General features: G+C 38.9%; 1 protein-coding gene across 2 annotated transcripts in view; it reads left to right on the top strand.

The window, feature by feature from the left end:
* The window catches only part of Mon2 (MON2 regulator of endosome-to-Golgi trafficking), a 75,692-nt gene that overhangs the window by 12,840 nt on the left and 43,250 nt on the right, over positions 1-19,602 (top strand). For both annotated transcript variants that reach the window (XM_075954932.1, XM_075954931.1), the window contains exons 3-11: positions 1,886-2,013; positions 2,426-2,557; positions 7,525-7,654; positions 10,924-11,018; positions 11,615-11,740; positions 12,854-13,048; positions 16,967-17,091; positions 17,515-17,651; positions 18,785-18,938. In XM_075954932.1, coding sequence (XP_075811047.1) covers positions 1,886-2,013; positions 2,426-2,557; positions 7,525-7,654; positions 10,924-11,018; positions 11,615-11,740; positions 12,854-13,048; positions 16,967-17,091; positions 17,515-17,651; positions 18,785-18,938 — 1,222 coding nt within the window. The remainder of the gene's footprint in view (positions 1-1,885; positions 2,014-2,425; positions 2,558-7,524; positions 7,655-10,923; positions 11,019-11,614; positions 11,741-12,853; positions 13,049-16,966; positions 17,092-17,514; positions 17,652-18,784; positions 18,939-19,602) is intronic.

The raw sequence follows: 19,602 nt of genomic DNA, 5'->3' as shown, positions 1-19,602 counted from the left end.
TAAACAGGAATTAAAAACTAACCAAAATTTGCTGGTAAATGGATAAAAACTAGAAAAAATTGTACTGCAAGAAGTAACCTAGGTTTAGAAAGACAATGCCACTTGTTCTATCTCTCATGGATCCTAGCTTCAAGTCTTTAGATTTGTGTGTTTAACCTGAGGTGTCTCTATAAGGCAGTGGTTCTCACCTTCCTAACGCTGCGACCCTTTAATACAGTTCTCATGTTGTAACCCCCAACCATAAAACTATTTTATTGCTACGTCGTAACTGTAATTTTTCTACTATTAGGAATTGTAATGTAAATATCTGTTTTCTGGTGGGTTTAGGCAACTCCTGTGAAAGGTTGAGAATTGCTCGTGTAAGGACACTAGAAAGGGTCCGTGTGGGTAGAGGTTAGGGAGGGAGGACAGCGGAACATAGATGGCAGTGAAGAATTTGAAGAATGGGCTGCAAGCAGGAATAGGACACGGGGGAGGAAAGAGATCAGGGTTGACCAGAACTAAGGATGCATGAACCCATGTGGAAACTTACTGTGTATAAGGCAATTAAAAAATATCATGAGAGAGTTAGAAGGGAGATAATCTTGAATGTCTAGGTAATGTTGGCTTCTAAAAGCACAGGGTTATTAAACAAAAACCCCAGTGCCAGGTGTGAGAATCCTCCTTATGAGTTGTTTGTCAGGGAGTCCCCAGGGGCACCCAAAACAATACTGGCTCTTGCCACTGCTTTTGGTGGCCGAGGAGCTAGTTGATAGGACCTGATGGTGGAAACACACACACTTCGGATGCGATGTATGAATGAAGCTTCTCTTCTGGCTAGCTACCATTGTGCTGGAAGGTGCTGTATAGGCTTCTGGGGAAGAAAAGTCACCAGTGGTCTCCTCCTAGCTGAGACTCCTACCGTCTGCAATGCCAGTCTTCCAGGCAGGCTGTGCTAATTGTGTAATAGGGTTCAACTGTTAAGGGTGAAATCCGACTCTTTGATTTTGAGGTCTGCTCCATACGAGGGAATTCATATAGAGTACCACAAACACCACAAGAAAAAAACAAAAGCTGGGGTGGTTTTTCTATTTTCAATAGTGATTATGAATGACCTTTTCCCAAGTTTTCTTGAGAAAACACTTCTGACTTAGATATACACGTGGTTAGTTAGTTGGTGAACTTTAGTTTCTTGAAGACAGCTGCCAGACTCCTAAGCTTACCATTCTCTTTACTCAGAATTCCATGCCATTTAATTTCTCTGAATGTGACAAACTTGTTTTCTCTTTTTGCCTTTAAGCAAGCTTTTAATTTCATGTTATAAATGTAATTGCTTAATTGAATTCAGTTGTATAAATTCTAAGCTGCATTTTTGTTGCTACTTTAAAACTTCTAGAGTTGGTAGAAGTTAAATTAAGATTTGGAATAAAAGTTTTTGTATTCAAGTAATTAATTTAAAATGCTCTTTCCATAATAAGAATAATAATGCTGTTATTTAAAAATGTGTTTATTTCTTGAAGAAATTAGAGCTACAAACATTTACAGCATATACAAATAATCTAGAGTGCCAAAAACTGTAAGGACTTGGTGTGCATATCATTTTAATAATTCTTTCTGCTCTATCTGTACAACATGAAGAAATGATAATTTCTGAATTTGTGAGGATCCATGTCCTCAAAGAGTACATAGCAGATGGGGAAGGCCCCCAAATTCCCCGGTAGCGAAAGTCTGGGAAGCGTGTGAGTGAGAAGATTTTACTCTCTGGAGTTCTTGAATTCTTACCACTTGTTTCTATTTGGATGTTTAATTTACATCAAAACAATCGGAGTAGGTTGTAAATATGAAGACAAATATTCCTAATTATCAGTGGATCCAGTAATTTACCTTACATGTTTTCTGAATAAAGCATTGAAAGAGAACAGCTCTGAAGTCGTGCAGCCTTTCCTAATGGGGTGTGGGACCAAGGAGCCAAAGATCACTCAGCTGTGTCTGGCCGCCATCCAGAGACTCATGTCACATGAGGTGGTGTCTGAGGTAGGATGAAGATTTTACCCGAACCGTATCAGTAGCTTGCATGGGGAAGAGTGAAGCACATCTGCTGTTTACTGGGAAGCAGGGTTGTGAAAGCAAAGTAATGTAAAAATAAAGTTAGCATTCAAGATTAAATAGATTTCATTGAGTTACTTGTCATCTAAGAAGGCATATTTCTGTGGTACAGGTGCTGATGTTAGCATCAAGCCAATTTTCAGTGTCATAGAATAGTTATTTAATATAATTCATATTTTAAAATGTAGATTGTCTGAATTGATAATATATTGCTCATAAATGTAAGTATTTTGTTTGTATCTAATTTGACGATGGAAAGTAAGAATGATATTTCTATGAATATATTCTCCATCATCTCTCAGATCTGAGTTGATTCTGTGCTCCGTCTTCTGATTCGCAGACTGCTGCTGGAAACATAATTAACATGCTTTGGCAGCTGATGGAAAATAGCCTTGAAGAGCTGAAGCTGCTTCAGACAGTTCTTGTTCTCCTGACGACCAACACAGTAGTTCATGATGAGGCACTATCCAAGGTAAGAAACATACTTAATTGGTATTTGTAATGCTTTGAGGTAGTGTTTGAATAAGCTGATTAAAAGAGAAAAGCCTAGTTCTTTGGGACAAAGACCAACTAACTTCTGTGCAGTTACTGTGATGACCAACACTGGGCGTTCGTAGCTCTTTGTGCCTCCACATTAGAGGACGTCAGGTTAGGTTGCCACTCCTTAGTTATGAGTAGTGGGTGGAAGAAGAGTAGAAAATGTAGAGCAGGTGGAGAAGGAAGTAAGGGGAAGGAAAGTGCCTTGAGTCCTGTTGGCTTGAGTATTTCTCTGTAATTGCTTCTCGATCCTCCTGTGTTGAAGCTAATTTGCATGTATGCATTATGTAAATCAACAGTTCAAACTTTTCTCTTTAAGTGGCCAAAAACTTCTTTGAACATTTAAACTGGGTGAACTTTCATAGCTGGATTTTATTTCTTCACTTGTCCCACCCTCTTTGGAATATTAATAATTCTATTATATAGTCAGCTCTTAAAGTTCTTAAATCATGAAATATTTCTGTTGAACAGAAAGCAACAAAAGTACAGTTGTCAGCTGATGCTTTATTCTCAGAGGAGCATTTTGCACTTGTTTGTTTTTTGAAACAAAGTCTTACTATATTGTTTTGGTTGACCTGGAACTTGCTATATAGATCAGACTGGCCTCAAACTCATGGAGCTCTGCCTGCCTCTGCCTCCCCAGTGCTGGGATTCCAGGCATGTGCCACTACGCCCAACTTTGTTTTGGGTTTCCAGTAGTTTCATCATAATTTTTGTGCTTTTAAAGATGGATAGTTTATAGGAAAAGTATGCAGTCTCATGTATAAGATCTCAAGTTGATTTGTATGTTCATCTCTTCTACATATTAACTTGGTGTTCTTAGAGCATATTGAAGATACACCTAACTGCAACTATTTTGTTCTTCTAGGCTCCTGTCTGCTAAGTAGACTTTTTATATTTACTTTTTTTGTGTGTCTTTTTTTTATTACTGATTTTATTGAGCTCTACATTTTTCTCTGCTCCCCTCCCTTCTCCCTTCCCCTTCAACCCTCTCCCATTGTCCCCATGCTCCCAATTTACTCAGGAGATCTTGTCTTTTTCTACTTTCCATGTACATTAGATTCATGTACATCTCTCTTAAGGTCCTCATTGTTGTCTAGGTTCTCTGGGATTATGAATTATAGGCTGGTTTTCTTTGCTTTATGTCTCAAAGCCACTTATGAGTGAGTACATATGATATTTGTATATCTGGATTTGGGTTACCTCTGTTAATATCATGTTTTCTAGATCCATCCATTTGCAAATTTCAAGATGTCATTTTTTTCTGCTGTATAGTACTCCACCATGTAGATGTACCACATTTTCCTTATCCATTCTTCAGTTAAGGGGCATTTAGGTTATTTCCAGATTCTGGCTATGACAAACAATGCTGCTATGAACATAGTTGAGCACATGTCCTTGTGGCATGATTGAGCATCCTTTGGATATATACCTAAAAGTGATATTATTGGGTCTTGAGGAAGGTTGTTTTCTAATTTTCAGAGAAATTGCCCCACTGACATCCAAAGAGGTTATACCAGCTTGCATTCCCACCAGCAATGCAGAAGTGTTCCCTTTTCCCCACAACCTCGCCAGCATAGGTTGTCATCAGTGTTTTTGATCTTGGCCATTCTGACAGGTATAAGATGGAATCTCAGAGTTGTTTTGATTTGCATTTCTCTGATGGCTAAGAATGTTGAACATTTCCTTAAGTGTCTTTTAGCCATTAAGATTCCTCTGTTGAGAGTTCTCTGTTTAGGTCTGTACTCCATTTTTTTTTATTGGATTATTTATTCTTTTGATGACCAATTTTTTGAGTTCTTTGTATATTTTGGAGATCAGTCCTCTGTCTGATGTGGAGTTGGTGAAGATCTTTTCCCATTCTGTAGGCTACTGTTTTGTATTGTTCACTGTGTCCTTTGCTTTACAGAAACTTTTCAGTTTCAGGAGGTTCCATTTATTAATTGTTTCTCTCAGTGTCTGTGCTACTGGGGTTATATTTAGGATATGGTCTCCTGTGCCAATGCATTTAAGTGTACTTTCCACTTTCTCTTCTGTGAAGTTCAGTGTGGTTGGTTTTATGTTGAGGTCTTTGATCCATTTGGACTTGAGTTTTATGCATGGTGGTAGATATGGATTTATTTTTTTTCTTATACAGGTTGATAACTAGTTATGCCAGCACCACTTGTTAAATATGCTTTTTTTTTTCATTTTTATATATGCTTTTTTGTACACAGTTCCATCTGGTTTCTTGAGCATGAGGACCTGAGTTGAGTCCCTCCCTCCCTCCTATGTGAAAAGCTGGGTGCGGTGGCCCAGGAGTCAGTGTGGAAACTCACAGCAGGATCTCTTGGTGTCCTCATTAGGTTTCTTTTGCTATGATAAACACCATGACCAAAAGCAGCTTGGGGAGGAACAGGTTTATTTCAGCTGACAGGTTATAGTCCATTATCAAAGGAAGCTTAAGGCAGGAATGGAGCAGATCAGGGAGGAATGTTGTTTACTGGCTTGCTCCCTGCTACGCCTTGCTCAGCTTTCTTTCTTTTTTTTTTTTTTTTGGTTTTTCGAGACAGGGTTTCTCTGTGGTTTTGGAGCCTGTCCTGGAACTAGCTCTTGTAGACCAGGCTGGTCTCGAACTCACAGAGATCCGCCTGCCTCTGCCTCCCAAGTGCTTTTTTATGCGACAATCCACAGTGTGCTGGTACACATAAACCATTAGTCAAGAAAGTACCTCACAGTCACGCCTACTGGCCAGTACGATGGAGGCAATTCCTCAGTTGAGGTTCCCTCTCTAGCTTGTGTTCAGTTTAAAAACACCAGTCAGCACACCGAGGATCATTGGTAAGCCAGTCTAGACTAGTAGGCAAGTTCCAATGAGAAACCCATCTCAAAAACAAGATACATGGTACTGGCTTTCACACAGTCATACACACTGCATGCACCTGAACCCAGATACATGCATGTGCATGCGCACACACACACACACACACACACACACACACACACACTTAAGTATAGGATAGTATGCTACCTTATTGGAAATGAAATATTTGCTACCAAAATTCAAGTACAAAGATATACTACAAAATTGATCAACTAAACGCTTCTGTGTAGGTAGCAACATTATGTACTTTAAAGTTGAAATATAGAGTGATAATGCTGTTTAAGGCCATGTCATTTAAAATTTGAATGTAAGAGCACTGGAGAGATGAGTCAGTGGTTAAAGTGCTAGTTGTGCTGGGCAGTGGTGGCGCACGCCTTTAATCCTGGAACTTGGGAGGTAGAGGCAGGCGAAGGTCTGTGAGTTCTAGGATAGCCAAGGTTATGCAGAGAAACCTTGTCCTGAAAAACCACAAAAAGAAGGGGAAAAAAAAGAAGAAATAAAAGAGTACGAGTTGCTTTTGCAGAGGCCCTGGGTTTCGTATCCAGCCCCTCTCTGACCCCAGGGACCAGGCATCCAGGCAGTGTACTTACATGTTGGCAAAGCCTTCCAACACATAAAATGAAAATAAATATTTTAACACTTTTGATATAAGTTGATAAAGCACAGCATTTCATATTTTCCAAGAATGGCATATTTTCAAACTATTAAACTTTTAGATCTTCGTGAGATTGCTGTACATAACCATTTCTTAGAATTTGGATTTTATGGTCCATGAAATAATTCACAGGGTACATAGAGGAAGGCAATCACAGGGCATCTGACAAAGGGCACACATGTCCTTCTAAAGAACTTTGACAAAATAACTGAAGAATTGACAGGCTCAGTGACAAGCAGACATGTGGGAGAGGCTCCTTATCTTCGTATTTGCTGGTGCAATGAGAAGTAAAATCATACAGTGTTATCATAGCCATTAGGACAGTTACACTCTGCAGATGCCCCCAATCCAAATATTGCTGAGGATGGAATAGTTCTGAGATTGCACACACAGAATAGCAAATTGTACCTTAGAAAAATGGCAGTTTCTTAAAAAAAAAAAAAAGTAAGCCTGCATTACCCTGTGACCTAGCCATGCCGTTCCTAGGTATTTATTCAGTGTGAGTGAAAATGGCTGTCTTGACAGACCTGCATTTGAATATTCACAGCAGCCTCAGTCAGAGCAACACCAAACTGAAAACTACCCAGATGTCCTTCAACAGATAAATGGTTAAGTGTAGCCGTATGGCGGAATCTCCTCAGTAATAAAAGGGAAACCCATACCGATACACAGGACAGCACACATGCACACTCCGTGAATAGGGTTCTAAATGAAAGAAGCAAGACATAAACCATAATACATGGATCTTTATATGAAATTGTAGAAAATGCTGAATGGTCAACAGTGAAAAAAATCAATTCTCCATGGCTCAAGGAGAGGAAGAACTGGATGTAGAGATGCACAGGAAATGTTAGGGGGATAAAGTGTGCACCATGGCTGTGTTCATTTCGGTCAGGCAGCGCTCAGGAAATTATATACCTTTAAGGGATACAACTTAGTCTGTAGAGTCTTCTTAGTAATAAAGCCAATTTTTATTTATTTATTTTGGTCTTTTGGGACAGGGTTTCTCTATAGCTTTGGAGCCTATCCTGGAACTAGCTCTAGAGGACCAGGCTGGCCTCGAACTCACAGAGATCCGCCTGCCCCTGCCTCCCGAGTGTTGGAACTAAGGTGTGCACCACTGCCACCTGGCTGCATGATATACTTTAAAACACATTAAATGAAGCATATTTGGAAAGACATATTTCAAACTTTTGTCTAATTTTACATAGCTATGTATTTACTGAGGCTGAAATTATTTTGAAATCATAATTTTTTTAGTTTTATTTTATAAAAAGGTAGGATTTTTAATGACTAACAAACAAATTATTTTACTTGTGGCTCGTCTGACAGGCTAATACCCATGCTCTTCAGTTTTGCTTCACACTAGGAATCTTTTTTCTAGGCGATTGTTCTTTGTTTTCGACTCCACTTCACAAAGGACAATATCACAAACAACACAGCTGCTGCTACGGTACGGCAGGTGGTAACCGTTGTCTTCGAGAGGATGGTGGCCGAAGACGAGCGGCACAGCGGTAAGGTGGTGACATCTTCCTTCTGGGTGTGAGCGGGGTCGTGGATACGAGATTTAATTTTCATTCATTTTTAGCTTTTACTTTGTGAACTCGTAATGCCCCAAAGCTAGAAAATCTACCCTGTGTATCCTGTGGAGACGAATGTGCTGGTACACCTCTGTAATCCTAGCTCTGCAGGACCCCAGGCTTGAGGCCAGCGAGATACAGTCTCAACACTTGAAAACTTCTACACACATGTACGCACATAGATATAAACACATGTGTATATGTGTATGTGTGTATCTGCATGTATGTTCATATGTGATGGGTTCCTTTACTTGTTTGTTAACTTGGCAGATATCCTGCCAAATGCAGCTCAAGGAAGGGAGGGTTTATCCAGGTTTAGCGTTGGGGGGTACAGCTCATGGTGGCAGGCGGGGAAGGTGAGCACACTGCACTCCGGGCATGAATGGGATCCCAGCTTATGGAATGGTGCAGCTCACATTTATGATGGGTTTTCCCTAATCTAGACGGTCCCTCACAGATGTGCCCTGGAATGTGATTCTCAATCTTGTCAGGTTAGCAACTGACATTAACCATATCAGGTGTAGTATGTATGTGCACACAAACATATGTAACACATATATACACATTACTATGTGACACTTAAAAATTGATGGCAATTTAAAAATTAATTATTCACCTGGCCTGTTATGTTAGCACATGTCTTTAATACAAGCTCTTGGGAGGCAGAGGCAGGTGGGTCTCTATGCAATCCAGGATAGTTAGAACTACATACAGAGAGACCCTGTCTCCAAAACCCAAGTAAATAAATAAATAATTCACTATTTTATCACCCTAAGTAGAGACTTGATTTTCTATATTAAATTCTAACATGTGTAGCCCCCCTCATTGAAGTTAATAATTTCGTATTTTAGCAAAATATTGTATTTGTATTTTTATGCAAACATATTCCATTAATTTTTATAGTGTTCTGTCTGCATAGTTTGCATTTTAATAGTTGGATTATGTTGTGTGGCTGTCCTGTAGTTCAGTGACAAGCTCCTGCTAGACACTGGATGGCAGTCAACACTTTAGAGTGGCTCTAGTGCCGTCCCACCTGTGTTTCCTGTGAATCACTCACCAAGGTAACGTTCCAAGTGTGGGTACTTCATGGGAAGTTTGCTGACCCCTGTTGGAAATTACTGGTGTGTGTGAATCTTTTACATTTTCATTAAATACTCTGGTAGTAACAAGTCACTTCTTTGAGATTTAAAGAGATTCTTAAAAATTAGAAACATTCTTTTAGAGAATGGATGCAGATACCCGTTGTTTGACATGTTATAGTTTCTGAGAATTGATGGTTTTAACTATAGAGATTGTTTTTAGTGGTGACCTTTATTGGTTGGAAAATATTTCCACCTCCTCTAGAAAGAATTTAAAGTGGTGCAGTCTTCAACAACGTAGCTTTTTTGCTCAAGCAAGAAAAAAAAACTATGTATTTTTTGCATTTAATTATGCATTTGTTGTGTGTGCAGGTATGCACATATATATGCAGGCAAACATGTCACAGCACAAATGTGGAGGTCAGAGTCAGGTCTCTGCTACAGTTCCATCCCAGGGACTGGATGCAGGTCAGCAGGCTTGGCAGCAGGTACCTGCAGAGCATCTCACTGGCTTTGTAAAACTCCATCTGCTCTTCCCTTCACATAGTTCATCTTCTTTCTTAATGCTTGATGCTGTGTCCAGTCCACTTAATTGGTGATTGTATGGCATACTGGTAAACTGTGCAGTGCTGGAAAGGACAGCCGTGATCACTCTGCCTCCCTGACTTGACTGTTGACTAAAGTCTTCGCATTTAGATCAACCACTGTGCACTGTTGGTTTTCTAGGATGTTTCTGCTGGCATTGTACATAATTGTCCTGCATTTCTCGTTGAGAAGTACAAGTAGAATTCCGGTAGTTTGAAATGTTAGGGAATTATTCAAAATCATGGTAAGCATAGGACAGTTTTCTAGTTTAAATGCCTTATATTCATAACTTTGATGTAATTCATGGAGCAGTATTTTTAGCCATGTTTCTCTAAAGGCTGAAATACCATTTGCTACTTTCTATTTTAATATAACAGAAAAAATACCAAAACCACTTTCAATTATTTATTAAATCAACACTTTTCTTAAAGGCTGCCATAATTTACAAAGAATATCTTTTAAAAAAATCTATTGGGGATGGAGAGATGGCTCAGCAGTTAAACCATTGACTGCTATTCCAGAGGTCCTGAGTTCAATTCCCAAGGGCACCCAAGTGGTGGCTCACAGCCATCTATAACTGTTGTCCCATGGGATCTGATGCCCTCTTCTGCATCAAACAAACATATACATAAAAATACATAAATAAATCTCATCAGTAAAAATATTATTTTGGAGAAAAATATAGCCCAGCAGTAGTGGTATGTGCCTTTAATCTTAGTACTCAGGAGGCAGAGGCAGGTGGATCTCTGAGTTCAATGCTAGCCTGGTCCACAGAGCAAGTTCCAGGATAGGCAGGACTACACAGAGAAACCCTGCCTTTAAATACAAAAACAAAAACAAATAAAAAAAATTAAGAAAACAACACCCCAAACTATTACGTGTGTGTGTGTGTGTGTGTGTGTGTGTATGTGTGTGTATGTACACATACTCAAGTATATACCTTAGCACACATGTAGAGGTCAGAAGATAGCTTGTGAGAATTAGCTCTTATTTTCTACTGTGTGGATCCTGGGCATCAAATTCAGATATTCAGGTGTGGCTTCAGCCACCTTTGCCCACAGACTATGTCATCAGCCCAGAGAATGGTCCCAATCATAATAGTGTTTAAAAAATGCCGTGAGCAGGGCAAACCATTGCAGCTGATTCTTAGCTGGTGCAGCCGTGACTCACAGTTACAGTGGCAGGTGAAGCCGGTCATCTTTGGAAGCTAAGAAAAGGGAGGGGAAATGGTTATGTGGTAAACTTTATGTTTGTTATTTATTACAGACAGAGCTATCGTGTGATAAAGGAACTCACAAATAAGAGACTGGGGAAATCAAATGTGTAAATAAAAGTAATAACCTTGTTAAAACGTATGCAAAAAAATGGATATTCAAAATTCTTATGATATTTTATGTAAAATATCAATTTTTCACTTTGGAGACATAGTTATGAAATTATTAGATTATGGTTATATAAGAAGAACGAATTTTAAACTCAGCATTGATTTGCTAAAGGTCATTTTGAAGTCCCTCCCATCCCTGCCTGTTTTGATTGCAGACATAGAACCACCAGTGCTGGTCCAAGGAAACAGTAACCGAAGGTCTGTCAGCACCCTGAAGCCTTGTGCTAAAGATGCATATATGCTTTTCCAGGTATTTCAGTTGACAAACGTAATATTTGCTATTTTAGAATTTATGTCTGATATAATTTCTAAGGCAAAAAACTATTAAATAGTCAGAATTAGTATTAAAGTAGTTCTAAAAGACTGAAGAAAGACCTCTGCATCTACTGTAAATCTGACTAACAGCGAAATGCTGGGGCTCACTTTAAGGAAGTGAAATTAAACTCAGAACTAGAAAAATAAGTATGTTAGGGATGACCAATCCTACAAAAAACATTCCTTTAGTGAGGAAAGTTTATGTAATAAATTTGCTGTCTACATAATGTAATCCGATATACAAAAACCTTACCTGATTTGGCATGACTAAATCATTTTAAGTACAGTAAGATTAGAAGTTTATTCTTTATTAAATAATATTAATGCTTGTCCATAGTTATCTGCTTATTGTCTAGTTACATGCTTCTATGGAGCTTTACCGAAATCTTCTGAACGTATAATTTGTCAAAATTTGAATTACTTACTGCTAGTTAATTTTTAAGAAAAATAGGTTTGTTTTGCTGTAGTTTCATAAACTGTGAGTTGTGGAAGCATATTTTATTGTAACCTATGATCCTGTTTATTTCCCAGGACCTTTGTCAGTTGGTTAATGCTGACGCCCCTTACTGGCTCGTCGGCATGACCGAAATGACTCGGACTTTTGGCCTGGAGCTGCTGGAATCAGTCCTCAATGACTTCCCACAGGTCTTTTTACAAGTAAGCTCATCGATATTGTCTCGTCACAAAATTAGTGTTAGTTTCTCATATATATTTGTCAAGTCAAGAAATAAACATGCATTTTTTCCATGTTTGAAGATGCAAAAACATAGCATTAGGCTTCAAACAAAACTACTCTGTGACATTTGTTTGTTCTCTCTTTGAGAGTTTAAGGTATGTTTTCTTGGTAGTATTTTTGTTCTTTTTTGACAAGGGTTTTACAAGTGCAGCTGCCTCAGTCTCCTGAGCACTGGGGTTATCATTATTCTTTTGATTTAGTAATTTTCTGTTTTTTATTGGTCTGTCTTCCTCCTGTCATCTTCCTGTCTTTCTTCCTTGCCCCCAACATTTTAAAATTTTATTAGATTAAACCTTACAAAATGATTTAGGCAGATTTCCCCAAGCCTAGAGTTGTGAAAGTAAAGCTGTTTCTTTTCCTCTCCTCTTTTTTGTAACGTGCAAGGCTGTTTTGCTTGAGTGTATGTTTGTGTACCACATGCATGCAGTGTCCATGGTGGCCAGAAGAGGGCAGCAGATCTAACAGGAGTTAGAGATGGTTGTTAGCTACTATGTGGGTGCTGGGAATCAAACCTGGGTTCAAAATCTAAAATCAGAATCAGAGCCAGTGCTCTTAATCAGTGAAATTATCTCTCCTGTCCCCCAAATAAGCCTTTTCTTTAACAGAATCTTCTTGAAATATTTCCAATTTGTGTTTAGTCTATTTAAGAACAGTGCACATTTCAAGCCTTTAAGTTATGGTAAGAGCTGCATGAGACCTTACTGATAGGCAATGGTCAGATTCTGGGAGAGGGGCAGGTGTCGTATCCAGTTGTATACCCAGTAGAGAGTGTCCAGTCTCTAATTGATATTTTTAAACCAGATCACACAATTGGTACTAGTTAAAAGTCTTTGGGAAACAAGCGAAAGAAAAAGCAATGAATATGGGAAAGAGATTTGTAAAGAGAAGGAGGGGCAACTTTGTAAGGGTAGGAGGGAAATAAGCGAAGTTGGAGGAGCGCGAGCAGACTGCATGATGTACGTTCTAAGTTAGCGTGGCTGGGCCTTGGAAGGATGTTGCAAACTAAGTGAATTCTTCTTTTCCTTTGCAAACAGCATCAGGAATTCAGTTTCCTCCTCAAAGAAAGAGTATGCCCTCTTGTGATCAAGCTCTTTTCTCCGAATATAAAATTCAGACAAGGTTCCAGCACTTCATCTTCTCCAGCACCAGTTGAAAAACCGTATTTTCCCATCTGCATGCGTTTGCTGAGAGTGGTGTCTGTTCTGATCAAGCAGTTTTATAGTCTTTTGGTAAGTGTTAGTTTGCAAACATGTTTGTACATAAAACTGCATGCAGTGTGTGTTAGCGTCTTGTCTCTCCGACAACTTAAAGCAGGGAAAACTTACTCTTTGGCTCAGGGTTTCACAGGTTTTGATCCTTAGCCAGCTGATTACATTACTTGGAGCCTGAGTTAGGCAGAAATGTCAACGATTGTGGGGGATGTCACAAAGGCTGCTTACCTTACAATAGCCAGGAAGCAGTGACCATGCTTCTGACCTCAGGCCTCCTCCATCTCCCCTGTTTATTCCACCTCGGTTCCCAGCTTTTGTTGGAGGTATCACCAATATGCAAGGTGAACTCTCCTTAGTTAATTCTCTTTGGAACTCTCACACGTGAACCCAAATGTGCACCCCATGAATGCCCTAGGTGTTTATTAATTCAATCAAGTTAGCAGTGGAAATTAAGCATCAGACTGTTTTTAGATAAAACATATATATATATATATGTATATATATACATATTAGAATATTATACATGTTAGAATATTATATATATGCATCTTTAATTGTATATGGCAGTGAAGATGATGCTAGTACAATTTGATTTTGCCTCCATGATTCCTGCCAAGCATTCTAATACCATTGCTTTTGTACTATCAGATCAAGTGTTAACTACATTGAAAGTAACAAATCATAATAGTATTATGAAAATGTGTCTGACCTCCCGTACTCCCACACATGGTCTCAGGGAACCCCAAGGTATTCAACAACCATTTGCCCCCACTATTCACTAGCTCAGCTTTTCAGGTTGCTGAGAGGCGAAGGTGAGTGATTGTCAGCTAGTCTCTTCAGTTACTAGAGGAGTAGAGGAGACCGAGTTCAAATATATCCTGTACTTTGCTTCCTTTGACTTCTGACCTGAGTACATCTTTGTCTTTTGGATCATTAACAGTGTCTGCCCAGATCCATTTTTCTTACAGGTGCCCTTAAGGAGTTTATAAAAATTAATTAATTTTTAACTTAAAGTGGCTATCGTATCTCTTTTCTGACCTTGATTTCCTTTAGGAAGGAAAGAATGGGTTTTTAATTACGTATCCAATTTAATCTTTCACCTTTATTTTTTCTTTTTCTTGAGGCAGGGTTTGTCTGTGTTACAACTCTGGTTGTTCTGGAACTCACTATGTAGACCAGGCTGGCCTTCAACTCACAGAGATCAGTTTGCCTCTGTCCTCTAAGTGCTAGGATTAAAGGTGTGCGCCACCACGCCCAGCTCCCTTTCACTAAAATTTTAATTTAACATTTTTTTGTGTGTTTTTGGTGTATTCTGTGAGTGTGCAGGTCAGAGGTGGACTTGAGGTGTCTCTATCAGTGTCTCTCCACCTTACCTTTTGAAAAGTATCCCACACTGAACCTGGACCTCACAAATTTGGCTAGGCTGGCTGCCCACCCATTCTACCACCCTAGTACTGGGGTTACAGATATCACATAAGCCACTGCACCCTGCTTTTTAAATGTAGGTGCAGGTGGTTGAACTTGGGTCTTTATGACTCCCTCAGAAAGCAGTGACTGACTGAGTTACCTCACTAGCCCCAACGTTTCACTTCAGTGCTAACATTTCTCTAAAGATTTGTCACTGACAAACCCATTAGCACCTAAGCCAGTGGTTGCCATGTGTGCTTGATGCTGTCAAACATTTATCTGATGTTTGAATTTCCACCTGCATAATTTTGACTTTTTCTTTTTATAAGACAGGATCTCCTATACCCCACACCTGTAGATGATAATTTCCTTGTCCCCCAGCCACTATCAAATAATCACTCAGAGACTCATATTAATTATAAATGCTCTGCCAATAGCTCAGTCTTATTACTGTCTCTTATAACTTAGCTCGTTTCTATTAATCCATGTATTGCTACATGGTTCATGGCTTTACCTCTCCTCTAGCATCTTTTTTTTGGGTGTCTCACTGGCGTCAGCCTCGACTCCACCCTTCTTTGAGTCTTCAGTTTGGTTGTCCTGCCTAGATTTATCATGCCTTGCTATAGGCCAGTCGGTTTTATAATTAACCAGTGAGAATAATACATATTCACAGTGTACAGAGGATTATACCACAGCATTTTCCCTTTTCTGTCTAATTAAAAAAGGAAGGGTTCAACTTTAACATAGTAAAATTATATACATTAAAACAGTTATCAAATCTTTGCATTTGACAAAGTCAGAGAAAACATTTAATTATCCATCCTATTTTGATGAGTCTAAAGTTTTATATCTAATTTACCCTTTCATCAACTAAGAAAAATTGTAACTATGACAATCTCGTCTTCAAGTCCATCAAAGACCAGAAGGATGAAATGTTACATAATGACAGGGACACCAGGCTGTGGACAGTCACCAAAAGTTTCTCTCTATGTTGGGGCATCCAGCGTTGGCCTACAGGCCTACTATATTTGACAAACTTTCCTGTGAAGCAGGGAATTCTGAAGGGCCATCCTGCTTTGTCTTAGCAAAGTTTGATAGTTGTATATCTTGTGTCCAGTTTGGACAGTAACTTTCAACAATTGAGGCAAGGACAGTTTCTTCAGTGCCTGTCTTCTTCTCTGGATACATTGGTGCTGTCAGGAGCAGACTGTCATGAAAAGTCTAAGTTATTAAAACATTTTAAATGCCATAATCTGTAGGTCTTTGAACTGTTTGAAGAATACCTATCTATCTGGAATATATCTCTGTATACATATGACTATAAGTTTGACTATTATAGATGACTATTAATCTGTATTTCTTAGTTATATATTACATTTTTAAATGAGTTGTATAAACATAATACCTTAAACAAGAGTAGAAATATACATATAACAAGATGAACTTTAAATTTGTATCAATAAACCAAAATCCATACCAGTGGAAATATTTTGAGATTAACTGTTGTTTTTTTTCTATTAAAGAAGATTTGATAATCTACTTTTTTTCCTATCATAATAATCTACCCCCCCCCCTTTTTTCTCCTTCCATTTCTTGGGAAGTTGCTTCTCTTATCCTTATGGTTACATCCTACTTTTTTAAAGCACCTAATAAAGATACTGGAAGGCATTAGAAAACAACAGTAGCTAAGGCTTGGCTCTAAAATACTTTATTAGAATCACAGTCTCTTTATGTATTTCTGGCTGTTCTAGAATTAGATATGAAGAGATCTAACTGTCTCTCTTTCCTGATTGTTGAGGCTAAAATCTTGAAGGCTACTTTATTTCCCCAGTTTCTTGCCTCATTTTGGGGCATCCACAGCTGAAACATGCAGTTACTAGCTGCACTCATGAGGAATCCATTAGATTTAGTAATCTCAAAGTCAGCTTCGTTCTACCTTCCATAGTCCTGCTGTTTACTTGACAGATAAGTCACAGGGGTCGTTCATTTACCTGGTTCATTTTGTTTGTCACTCGGTAAATCATGGATGGTATGCTTTAGCCACTGTTTATTATATAGAGAAGTTGTTAATAATACAGTCTGCATTGGCTAAAGCACTAGGCCCCATGCTACGTGCCTCACCTGCCTGTGTCTGTGCGTCTGTCAGCTGCTGCAGGTTTCTCGTTGTTTTTCCGTTCTTGTTTTGTTTTGTTTTGTTTTTTGAGACGGTCTTGCTGTTGTAACCCAGGCTGGCACCATCACACCAAACTGCCTCTTTGCTTTTTAGGAATCCAGTGTATAACATGTAGAGTGTTACTGAGGGGCAGATCATACATCTGCGAGCAGTTTGTAGGACTAGAGACAAGATGTGTATCACGTTTTCCAAAGCCAAGGGTTGGAGCTCATCAGTACTGCAGAAAGATGTTCGAGAAGCTGCAGCTGTTTCCAGCTAACTCTTCTTATTCACCGTTTTATCCCAGTTAAGGTGATTTGACATTATTATCATTTCTTTTGACTCAACGAAATGTTTAAACCTCCTGTTCATTTTAGGTAACCGAGTGTGAAATATTTCTGTCACTGCTGGTCAAGTTCCTGGATGCAGATAAGCCACAGTGGCTTCGAGCTGTTGCCGTGGAATCGATCCACAGGCTCTGTGTGCAGCCTCACTTGTTAAGGTAAAGTGTTCTGTCAGATGACTAGCTTGATCACTGCTGAGTTTAGAAGAGCGGGGTACCTATTCGTAAGAGTTAGTGATGCTTCTTAAAGAAAATGGTGTTTGTGTGTTTGCCACACCAGGTGGAAGCTCGGGAAAGAGCTGGGAGAGTCAAGCACATGGGTAATGATTGCCATCATCTGCTAAGCAAATACAGCCAGTATTTTTTTCATTTCTTTCATTCTTTTTTTTTTTTTTTTGGTGTTTCTTTCTGAGTTGAATCTAAACCCTTGTCTCTGTCCAAATTAGAGAAACCACTCAGGTGTGATTGGTGACACCAAATATAGGATTGTAATAGTAGCAATCATTTATATTTACTATATAAAATGTGAATATTATAATACAGTCAAATGCCTTGCCCAGGATGTTTAAAATTTCTTCACAGGTCATTTTGTCAGTCGTACGACATGAAGCAGCATTCCACCAAGGTCTTCCGCGACATTGTGAACGCGCTGGGGTCTTTTATCCAGTCTTTGTTTCTCGTCCCTCCTACCGGAAACCCTGCTGCAGCCAACCAAGCTGGTAATGTCGTGCTCAGATTTGTCTTCATTTTCTCCCTCCGTTTCCAGTACTCACCATTAGAAGTCTTATGTCTATACAAACTTGAAACACCTGAGTGTGCTGAGAGCAAAGAGTTTTTAAATATTAAAGAAATATTTGACTATACCACAGCAAACTAGTTTATTTTCTTTTTCTGAATAGGTATTCTTCTCTGATATACTTTTATTTCCTCTGATTACATAGGGTGAAAGTTTAGATGCTATCTTTATTTTTGAAAAAGTCTTTGTTGGATCCTTTTAAAGAGTCTGGACATTTAACCCTTAGGATGTCTTTTAATCTCTTAATAGAAGTTGTCTCGCATGATTTGAGTTTGTTTGGAAATCAGTGTGCGGCTTCTCTTTCCCTCTGTGTGTTCTCACTGCTACTTTGAACTACCTGAATGGCCTTTTAGCTCTTCATTCTCACTTTCCAGAAGAAGTCTAACATAAAGTGTTAAAGATTTGTGTTTGTTCTTAGAACTGTGTATGTGTTCATGTATGTGCAGGCACAGACTGGTGTGTATGTAGGCCAGAGGTCAACCTTGTTGTCATTTCCTGGGACTGTTCATCTTGTATTTTGAGACAGTTTTTTTACTGGGACCTGGGCCTCATTGAGCAGGCGGGGCTGGCAGGTTAGCAAGCCACTGGGATCTGCCAATTTCTGTCTCCCCAGTGCTGGGGTTGTAAGTGTGCATCACCGAGCCCAGGTGTTTTGTGGGTATTGGGGTGCAAACTCAGGCACTCCTCAGTATATCCATCAGTTTATTCATATTGGAGCTGCTCTGTTGAGTGGCTGGGGTTTGTTCATTTACTGTGGTTCAGTATAACCTAACTTGCACTATTTTCTTTGAGACATACGTATAAATCTTATATGGTACTGGGGAGCAAACTCAGGTCCTCATGCTTATGTGACGAACACTTTACCTATAGACCTAACTGCCTAGGCTCTCTAATAACTTTTATGTTTAAAAAATTGTTGTAAAGGAATAGGCTCTCTGGGTAAAAGAGAATTATGAACATCTTGTTTTCATAGCATAGTCTGAGTAGGTGTTGGAATTTATTGATTTACAATCAACCAATAAATTGGTATCTTTGCTTTTCCTCCTTGTCTAATAGGAAACAATAACGCTGGTGGCCCAGTCTCAGCGCCAGCCAGCTCAGGAATGGTGGGGATTGGTGGAGGTGTTACTCTGCTACCAGCATTTGAATACAGAGGAACTTGGATACCTATCCTGACTATTACAGTTCAAGGCAGCGCGAAAGCCACCTAGTAAGTAATATCAACATTGTTTTATAATAAATAACACTACTGATGATGATATTTAACTTTAAAATACTTCTGTCTAGATTATGTTAATGTTGCTTATACATTTTGGAGCTTACTTTCTTTTGTCTTGTTTTAAGGATTCTAAACAGGACTAAATTTTGTTTTTTTTTCTGTTTGTAGGCTTTTAATAGCATTATAAAGCAGAAATATGAATTTACCTAAGAATTGACTCGGTTGTTTATGTAGCTTCTTAGTTAACTATATGACTTGATTTTTAGACCTCTTGGATATAGCTCTTCCAGAATTAAATCCCTTTTGGCAAATTCATCTTTCTTTAAACTAATTTCTCCAATATATGAGATGAAAGTTGTTGTATCGCTGAATTTCAGGACTCTGTGTGTGAGAAAAAGTATTTTCAATGTTTAAGAAGTCAGTGAGGTCCTTTTCTCTTCTGGTTATTTCCAGTCATCATGTTTTATTGCAGCAGAAACAGCAGACTAGAAGGAGATGTATTTTAGGGCTCTGTTGTCCACAGGGTCTGCGGGAGCTGCTGCTGCTCTGTAAGCTCTCCTTTTCCTGCAGCAGAGCACAGTGCTTTAAATTTGGACAGAGTCATTTCCACCTCATTTTTTGACTGTTTTTTGGGGGTATTATATCTAAATATTGC

This window comes from Microtus pennsylvanicus, chromosome 20 (assembly GCF_037038515.1).
Source record: "Microtus pennsylvanicus isolate mMicPen1 chromosome 20, mMicPen1.hap1, whole genome shotgun sequence".
Taxonomy (NCBI): domain Eukaryota; kingdom Metazoa; phylum Chordata; class Mammalia; order Rodentia; family Cricetidae; genus Microtus; species Microtus pennsylvanicus.
The sequence above is the reverse complement of the archived record's forward strand: the minus strand, read 5'-3'. Positions and strand labels throughout refer to the sequence as shown.